The sequence below is a fragment of the Musa acuminata genome, chromosome BXJ1-6 (genome assembly GCF_036884655.1).
Source record: "Musa acuminata AAA Group cultivar baxijiao chromosome BXJ1-6, Cavendish_Baxijiao_AAA, whole genome shotgun sequence".
In the NCBI taxonomy this organism is placed as follows: domain Eukaryota; kingdom Viridiplantae; phylum Streptophyta; class Magnoliopsida; order Zingiberales; family Musaceae; genus Musa; species Musa acuminata.
The window spans coordinates 15700614-15710680 of NC_088332.1; the positions used below are offsets into that span (position 1 = coordinate 15700614).

The 10067-nt window shown below is 32.9% G+C and overlaps 1 protein-coding gene across 1 annotated transcript; it reads left to right on the forward strand.

Annotated features, from left to right (window-relative positions):
* The first annotated feature begins 3011 nt into the window (after positions 1-3011).
* On the forward strand, positions 3012-4545 carry LOC135677734 (uclacyanin-3-like). Its single transcript, XM_065190115.1, has 2 exons — positions 3012-3253; positions 3946-4545. Exons 1-2 carry the CDS (start codon positions 3085-3087, stop codon positions 4407-4409), a joined length of 633 nt encoding a protein of 210 aa, XP_065046187.1. The 5' UTR covers positions 3012-3084; the 3' UTR covers positions 4410-4545.
* The last annotated feature ends 5522 nt before the right edge of the window (positions 4546-10067 follow it).

The following is a 10067-nucleotide window of genomic DNA, read 5'->3' on the forward strand; positions in this document are numbered from 1 at the left end:
TAATAATTTTGAGTTTTGCAAGTACATAAATTTTGCTAGATATGCAACTTAACATGTTTTGTATTTCTAGCAATTTTTTTCTCCATGAAATTTGCAAGCTTAGTAAATTTAGTGAGTTTTACATAATTTTAGAACATGCAAGCTAGTAAATTTTACACATATGAAAGTTGACAAAATTTTGCATATTTTGAGTTGAGCAAGCTTTTTGCTTCTCTTTATGATGTATAACTTAGCAAATATTGCTTCTTTTGAGATTTGCAAGATAGCATTTCTTGCTTATCTTTTGAGATGAGCAAGCTAGCAAGTTTGCCTCTTTTTGTGATGTACACGCTAGCAATTCTTTCTCCCCTTTTGTCATTGGCAAAAAGAGAGCAATAACAATACAATAGTTTAATTTATTTCCCTTTACTTCAATCTTCAAATCATGACAATGATAAATAACAAAGATAAAGAATCAAGTCATGAATGTCAAGAGATCATATATTATTTTTTTACAAATTTCTCCTTTTGTAAATAGAAAGCATGAAAGGAAATATTCTTGATTTAAAAAGAAGACTCAAGTTATAATTTCAAGAATTCACAAGAAAAATCATGATTCATTTGACAAAAATATTATCGATTTATATATTTGAATAAATATTTTTAAACAAACATCACTTCAACTCATCATGCATAATTTCAAAATATAAAATCATCAAACATGATACAATTATTTATTTTCAAAACATTCATCATTATTTTCAACTCATTCAATTTATCAAATCAACAAAGTCCCTTTCAAGAAATTCAAAATGAAATGAAGAGATTTATTGATCTTTTGAAATGCTAGTGATTTCTTTTCTCCCCTTTATCATTATAAATAAGAAGGAAGAAAAGGGGAATAATATATAACAAAACTCAGTCATAAATTATCAAGATGTCAAGTAGCATATCATGGTTTATTAGAATAAGTCTCCTTTTTAGTGAATAGCAAAAAGAATCGTAGGAGAACAAGATCTCAATTCATGCATATAAAGTCTTCAATCATAAAAATCATTTTCATAGTCCAAGAGATTCATACAAATAGATTCATCAATCTTTTTTTGAAAACTCAATAAGATAGGGATTGAGAAGTTTTCAAGAAAAATATATTTTCTTTTTATTTCATAGCATGTCTTTGTTATTTATGCCAAATCAAAACTCATCATTTAAAACCAAAAGACAAACAAGATTTGTCACAAAAATCTTGATGACAAAAAATATGACACATTAAACAAAAGGCTTCTTTAAATAAGAGATTTAATTTATCATTTTAATTTCAATGATAATACATTTTCTTTTTTATATGTGAAAGTAAAAGTAAGAATTCAGTTTACAATAAGGTAAATATCAAGAAGTAAATGTAAATCAGATTTTATAGTGGTTCGGTCGTCGTGACCTACATTCACTCTACCGATTCTTCTTCCATCGAGGCCATCGACATTCACTAACGATCTTCCTTCAATGGGCGAAGATCAACTACTCTTATACAACTCAATTCTCCTTTTGATAGGTTCAGGAGAGAACCTTTACACCTCCTTTACTCATCTCTCAAACGACACTAATACTTTGAGCCTTGAGAGGAGTTCTCACAAGATTACAATAACGTTTTTCTTCTTTTTTACTCTCAATTTTTGTGTATGTTAATCAGAGATGAGAGGGGTATTTATAGGCCTCAAGTAGATTCAAACTTGAAGCCTAAAAATGTCTCATCCCAGGTCCTCCGGGTACTGGTAGTACCACCGCCTGTGCTAGGCGATACCACCACATACAACATTGGCACTGACATTAAAACTGGGCGGTACCACAACCCAGTCTAGCGGTACCACCACCTAGTTTGGTAGTACCACCGCCTGACAGTCTCTCGGAGACTGTGTTTAGGCGTACCACCACCCAAACTGGTGGTATCGTCGCCTGACATAGTCTCGGAGACTGTGCCACAATGGTTTCACTTGTTGGGTCACTATTTAGGCCTTTCACTTGGCCCAACATAGCCTAAACTTGGGCCCAATTGACCTCTAATTGAGTTGGCTCAATTCCAACCGAATGATGTGTTAATTATGAATTTTAAGATATTCACTAAGCTAAATAAGTCCGTAAGTCTTAAGTTTTTTCCAACGAGCTTTCGGCGAATTTCCGATAATCTCTAGGAAATGTTCCAACGGACTACCGGCAAGCTCTTGGACTTCACGACGATCTCCTTGGCGAGTTTTGACGAGCTTCTTTGGCAAGATCTTGGACTTCTCGGTTGGTTCCGGTAGAACTTTCGATGAACGTCCGGACTTCCGACAAACTATTCTTTAACATAATTTTATTATGTTATTTAAAAATCTAATATATATTAGTAATGCGAGACTATTCTTTAACATAATTTTATTATTAATAATTAATTTAATTTCATAATCACGTGAGAGGAGTCTAATTTTAAAGGGTCGTTTTAAAATCGCCCATTCCATCATTCTTTTTTTTTTATCTTAATTGGCTATTTATTGTAGTCAAATTAAGTTTATAATATTTAGGTTTTTATTCAAATCGAACAGTCAAAATAAAAAATACTTTATCAATGATAACAAATCTAAATAGTCGATCCCAAATTGGTAGGATGTTTTAACCTTATTATTATTGTACAATAATATCTTTTTAATTTAAGTTTACCTTTTTTTTCCACAAAAAAAATTCTAACAACCTTGACTTTTGGTTGTGGAAAAGGTGATATTTAATTCATCTCATCCATATTAAAATCCCAACAAGCTTCCAAGTCAATTTATACATCATATACACACATTGAAAGCATCGAGACTCAACATGGCTGAGTCAAATTCCGGCATACGACACAGTCTGTCACCCGCGTTTCGTTTGGCAGCCCCAAATCGTTGACTATTTTTGGTGAAGACTTAACGATCACTCTCTCCTCTTCCATGAATCCTTCTTCCCTCACCAACTCTATATAACCTCTGCAAGCTTCCCATCATTACCACGCAATAAGCACATTCTTCTTCTTCTTCTTCTAGCTCATCAAGCATCTCCACCTCCTCCTCCTCTGCAGCCCCTTCTGTTTCTGTGACGATGGCTGCAATGATGAGAGCTGTAATGGCGATAGCGACGGTGGCAGCCATCTCTGCGATTGCCATGGGCGCCAACTACGACGTCGGCGGCCCCGCCGGCTCTTGGGATCTCGCCACTAACTACACGCAGTGGGTCTCCGGCAAGGCATTCCGCGTGGGTGACACACTGAGTGAGTCCTCTCCTTCCTCGTTTCCCCCCTCTACATTGCTTATGATGTCAAAGTATATGATGTTATGCACATTCTCGCTGAGGTAATTAAGAAGAAGGATGTGAAGGAGTTGATAGCTTATGAATGCTCACAAGTAGAGTAGTTCTTGATCTTGGCATGCAATGGCAACCAACTCTTATAGTGTTCTCTCTCATATTATTCTCCTCAGTTGTTCTTTCCATAACAATTGATTCATCATGTGATGAACATGTAAGATTAGATGATGATGGTCTCCTTGAACGTAATAAATGAAGCCATGAATGCAAGAAATGTTTTTTGATAACTCCTCTAATCCATATTATTTAATAAATAGAGCTAAAAACTATAACATTTATAATTATTTACATTTAGTATATTTTAGGATTATATAATTAATCATGTTTATAGAAAAACTAATGATTGTGTACACTGGTTAGCTTATCCGTAGAGGAGTAAGGGTGTCAGCTTGCTTAGTTAGTAAACACTTTGATAGTTAAGCGTAAAAAAATAAACGTATTAAATTGATCGTTTAATCTAAACATTATCTTTTATTAAAAATATAATTGTCTACAACTCAATATTTAATCAAAATAATATTCAATATTGTATATAATTAAATTCACATTTTTATTGCAACATAAATATCTTAGAAGCTATACTCCTTTTGAATGCAGCATTCAAGTATGCGTCGAGCCATGACGTGTTGGAGGTGTCGAGCGCCGCCTACAGCTCGTGCACGACGAGCAACCCCATATCGACGAGCACCGGCGGCAACACCGTCGTCACGCTCAACAGCACCGGCTCCAGGTACTTCGTCTGCGGAATTCCCGGACACTGCGCTGGTGGCATGAAGCTCCAGATCGACGTCGCCTCCCCGACCTCAACTCCTCCTCCTTCTCCCTCCTCCACCCCCCGCTCCCCCCCTGTTGCTCCCTCCCCACGCTCGCCTTCTGCGCTTCCGCCGTCATCTTCGACCCCAGGCTCCGTCCCTCCGCCGGCATCTTCGACCCCAGGCTCCGTTCCTCCGCCGTCTGCCCCCACAGCGTCGCCGCCGACACCGAGCGGCGCTTGCCTGAAGGCGAAGGCTACTCTCGGACTCGGTTCGGGAATCGTCATGTTGATGCTTATGGCCCTGTGAGAGATGATGCCATTCGCTGTCATCAGTTGTTGCTCTTTCTTTGTCCTCTGTGGAGTCACAGTGACAGTGAATCATAGGAAGCATTGTTATGTATTGATTCATTAGATCAATAAGAAACAAAAAACATTGTCATGCATCGATTGTTGCATCAGTGGATTATGAAATAGAAAACAAAGCTTTGATAGTGATTGCTACTGTGCCAAGAAACAACATAAGCTTCTAATAGCATATGTTATTAGGAGCAATTATTATAAGGCCTTATTGACTCTAAATCATGTCTCTCAATCATTCGTTTCTAACTACATCACGACCCGAATCGATTGGATAATCGACTCTCGTTATTTGATGATATTAAACAAAAGTCTAAGTCAATAAAAGTAGGCTCATTTTAGTATATACAGAAATTTAATATTATAGTAAAAATAAATATTGTTATTAAATAAGTAAGAAAAAATCAATGATAGTCTTCACTTAAATATACATCACTATTAGTTGCTCACAAACCACATCCTCAGAATAATTCTTAATTGATATTTGTTTTCGGGTCTCTTTCTCTAACTAGCAAATATTTTATTTCAATATGCTGAGAAAAATTTATTTCCATATCATCACAAAATATCTTTAATGGTTTGCTATCCATACTAAATCTTGAGATAAAATTTTATGATTTATAATCTCAAAGCATATTATAAATTCAGCTTCTATTATTGATAATGCAATAAATGATTATTTTATACTTTTCTAGGAAATTTCTCCTCCAACTAATATGAACATGAATACTGAGTAGATTTTCAAATATTAAGGTAATTTATAAAATCAATATTTGAATAACCTATCAGTTGATTTGATCTCTTATATATAATCATATAATTTTTTTGTCCATCACAGATATCTCATCATTTTCTTTACAACTTTTTAATGTTTTATCCTAGGTTGTTTTGGTATCTATCAAGTATTCCAATTACAAAATTACAAAATTGGTATATGAGCTCGTATAAATTAAAGCATATAATATACTTCTAATTACGCATATTATTTGATTCTTTTCTATATTATTCTTAAGATACTAGTTTTGATTAAATTTTTTATCTTTAGTAATAGATATATCATCAATAGAACAAAACTACATACTAAATCTCTTTAAGACTAGCCAATATATCTTTTTTGAGATAGTCATAGTAATTCTTGAGATATATCCATGGATATCTTAATGCTAATAATAAAAACTATCTCATTAATATAAATCTTAAAATTTCTAATGAGAAACATCTTGGTTTCATGCAATAAACCATGATCACTGCTAAGAAAAATATCATTTATATATAAGACCAATATAATAAACTTATTCTCATTGATTTTTAGATAGATACACTAACAAATAATATTTTTTCTTAAATTTAAATAAAGTAATAATTTTATAAAACTTTATATACCATTGAAAGTTTGTTTAAGGCCATAAATAAACTTTTAAAGTTTGCAAGCCCAACTTTCCTTTCCCTTATTTACAAATCATTTAGATTGTTCAATGTAGATATTTTCATCTAAATCTCGATTCAGAAATATTATTTTAATATCAAAATGATATCACTCAAGATCATAATAAGCTACTAATATCATAATAATCCTAAATGAGCCCTTTTTAAAAATTAAAGAAAAGGTCTCATTATAGTTCATTCTTTCTTTTTGAGAAAAATCTTTGGCCATAAGTCTAGTTTTATATTATTCGATATTGTCCTTGTTAGGAATGAGTCGATACTAAGGGGGGGGGGGGGGGTGAATCAGTGTAGTGGATAAAATTACGTTGATTCTGATTGCAAATGTATGTGAGCTCATATAAATTTAAGCATATAATATACTTCTAACTATGCATATTATTTGATTCTTTTCTATATTATTCTTAAGATACTTGTTTTGATTAAATTTTTTATCTTTAGTAATAGATATATCATTAATAGAACAAAACAACATATTGAATTTCTTTAAGACTAAGCCAATATATCCTTTTTGAGATAGTCATAGTAATTCTTGAGATATATTCATGAATATCTTAATGCTAATAATAAAAACTACCTCATTCATATAAACCATCTTAAAATTTCTAACGAGAAACATCTTGGTTTCATGCAATAAACCATGTTCACTAGTAAGAAAAATATCATTTATATATAAGACCAATATAATAAACTTATTCTTATTGATTTTTTGATATATACACTAATAAATAATATTTTTTCTTAAATTCAAATAAAGTAATAATATTATAAAACTTTATATACTATTAAAAGTTTGTTTAAGGCCATAAATGAATTTCTAAAGTTTGCAAGCTCAACTTTCTTTTTATTTCTTTACAAATCGTTTAGATTGTTCAATGTAGATTTTCTCATCTAAATCCTGATTCAGAAATATTATTTTAATATCAAAATGATATAACTCAAGATCATAATAAGCTACTAATATCATAATAATCCTCAATGAGCCCTTTTAAAATATTAAAGAAAATGTCTCATTATAATCAATTCTTTCTTTTTGAGAAAAATCTTTAGCCATAAGTATAGCTTTATATTATTCGATATTGCCCTTGTTAGGAACGAGTCGACACTAAGAGGGGGTGAATTAATATAGTAGATAAAATTATGTCGGTTCAAAATTTTCGTTTCGATTAAACCCATTTTGGAAAGATGTTAACTTGAAAGCATGCAGAAGCGTAGTGAAAGTAAGAATTCAATTTGCAATAAGGTAAATATTAAGAAGTAAATGCAAACAAGATTTTATAGTGGTTCGGTCGTCGTGACCTACATCCACTCTATCGATTCCTCTTCCATCGAGGCCACCGACATCCACTAACGATCTTCCTTTAATGGCGAAGATCAACTACTCTTATACAACTCAATTCTTATTTTGACAGGTTCAGGAGAGAACCTTTACACCCTCTTTACTCATCTTTCAAACGACACTAACACTTTGAGCTTTGAGAGGAGTTCTCACGAGATTACAATAATGTTTTTCTTCTTTTTTACTCTCAATTCTTATATGTGTTAACTAGGGATGAGATGGGCATTTATAGGCCTCAAGTGGATTCAAACTTGGAGCCTAAAAATATCTCATCCCGGGACCTTCGGGTACTGGCAGTACCACCACCTGTGCTGGGCGATACCACTGCCTACAGCACTGACACTAACACTAAAACTAGGTTGTACCACAACCCAGTCTGGCGGTACCACCGCCTATTCTGACAATATCACCGCCTGACAATCTCTCGGAGATTGTGTCTGGGCATACCACCACCCAGACTAGCGGTACCGTCGCCTGACATAATCTCGGAGACTATACTACGATGGTTCCACCTATTGGGTCATTGTTTAAGCCTTTCACTTGACCCAATATAGCCCAAACTTGGGCCCAATTGATGAGTTGGCCTAATTCCAACCCAATTATATGTTAACTATGAATTTTAAGATATTCACTAAGCTAAATAAGTCAATAAGTCTAGGTTTCTTCTGGCGAGCTTTCGACGAACTTCCGATGATCTCTCGGCAATATTCCAATGGACTCCCAACAAGCTCCTGGACTTCATGACGATATTCTTGGCGAGTTCCGATGAGCTTCTTTAGCAAGATCCTGGACTTCTCAGTCAATTCTGACTGAACATCCAACAAACATCTGGACTTCCGACGAACTCTCGAACTCCCAATGAAATCTCATTCTTGACTTTGGGACTTCATTTTGTTTTATGCCTTGATTGCTATCGTAGTTAATCCTGCACACTTAAAGCCTATTTCGATCTAGATAATTATTACTAAGCTTGAATCAAATATTGTCCGACATGTCATTGGTTTATCGATGCTTCGTCCGATTCTTCGGTGTATCGTCCTCTCTTTCGGCCTATTGCCCAATCGGTTAGTTGACCTCTGCAACTCTGATTTTCTTAGCGTAATTTTCACTCTTTTTAGCCCAATGCCCAAACCCATGGCCCGAAGCCTTCTATCAATACGTCGACCGATCATTCGGCTCGACTTCCAATCTTCTGACATGTTTATCTCCAACACAACATGATTCTTCCTACTTTAATTGTCTTTCCCTGATCGAAGATTCCTGTGTCACTCAAAACATAGATTAAATCATAAACACTATCAATTGGTTTCATCATCAAAATATGAGATTTAATAATCTCTCCCTTTTTGATGATGATAACCAATTGATGATGGAGTAACCTTAACTCCCCCTATCAATATGCCATATTGATAGAATCTTGAATTCAACCTGAATTCAAGTCAAAGCAAATTTAATCATGAGTCCAAGCAACATAAAATCATGTATAATCAAAATTTCGATATATCATTCCATGCATGATCATTATAACTTCTCCTCCTTTGTCATCAATAAAAAGGAGAAGTGCATTTAGCAAGTTTCAAATCATTGCATTATAAATATAATATCAAATTTTATCATCATGCAAGCTAGCAATAATTTTGAGTTTTGCAAGTTCATAAATTTTGCTAGATGTGCAAGTTAGCATGTTTTATATTTTTTGCAATTTTTTTCTCCATACAATTTGCAAATTTAGTAAATTTAGTGAGTTTTACATAATTTTAGAACATGCAAGCTAGTAAATTTTACACATATGAAAGTTGGCAAAATTTTGCATATTTTGAGTTGAGCAAGCTTTTTGCTTTTCTTTATGATGTATAACTTAGTAAACATTGCTTCTCTTGAAATTTGCAAGATAGCATTTCTTGCTTATCTTTTGAGATAAGCAAGCTAGCAAGTTTGCATCTTTTCGTGATATGTACGCTAGCAATTCTTTCTTCCCCTTTATCGTTGGCAAAAAGAGGGTAATAACAATACAATAGTTTATTTTATTTCTCTTTACTTTAATCTTCAAATCATGACAAGGATAAATAACAAAGATGAAGAATCAAATCATGAATGTCAAGAGATCATATATTATTTTTTTACAAATTTCTCCATTTGTAAATAGAAAGCATGATAGGAAATGTTCTTGATTCAAAAAGAAGACTCAAGTTATAATTTCAAGAATTCACAAGAAAAATCATGATTCATTTGACAAAAATATTATCGATTCATGCATTTGAATAAATATTTTTAAACATACATCACTTCAACTCATCATGCATAATTTCAAAATGTAAAATCATCAAACATGATACAATTATTTATTTTCAAAACGTTCATCATTATTTTCAACTCATTCAATTTATCAAATCAACAAAGTCCCTTTCAGAAAATTCAAAATGAAATGAAGAGAAGGAAGAATATCATAGTTTATTGGAATAAGTCTCCTTTTTAGTGAATAGCAAAAAGAATCGTAGGAGAACAAGATCTCAATTCATGCATATAAAGTCTTCAATCATCAAAATTATTTTCATAGTCCAAGAGATTCATACAAATGGATTCATCAATCTTTTTTTGAAAACTCAATAAGATAGAGACCGAGAAGTTTTCAAGAAAAATATATTTTCTTTTTATTTCATAGCATGCCTTTGTTATTTATGCCAAATCAAAACATGCATCATTATTTAAAACCAAAAGACAAAGATAAGATTTATCACAAAAATCTTGATGACCAAAAATATAACACATTAAACATAAGGATTCTTTAAACAAGAGATTTAATTTATCATTTTAATTTTAATGATA

What these genes read in the sequence shown, in the direction of transcription:
- LOC135677734 (XM_065190115.1), top strand. Translation starts at nt 3,085, where the DNA reads ATGGCTGCAATGATGAGAGCTGTAATGGCGATAGCGACGGTGGCAGCC. An exon ending in CCGCGTGGGTGACACACTGA is followed by an intron (nt 3,254 to 3,945) that starts GTGAGTCCTCTC and finishes TTTTGAATGCAG; the next exon opens with CATTCAAGTATGCGTCGAGC.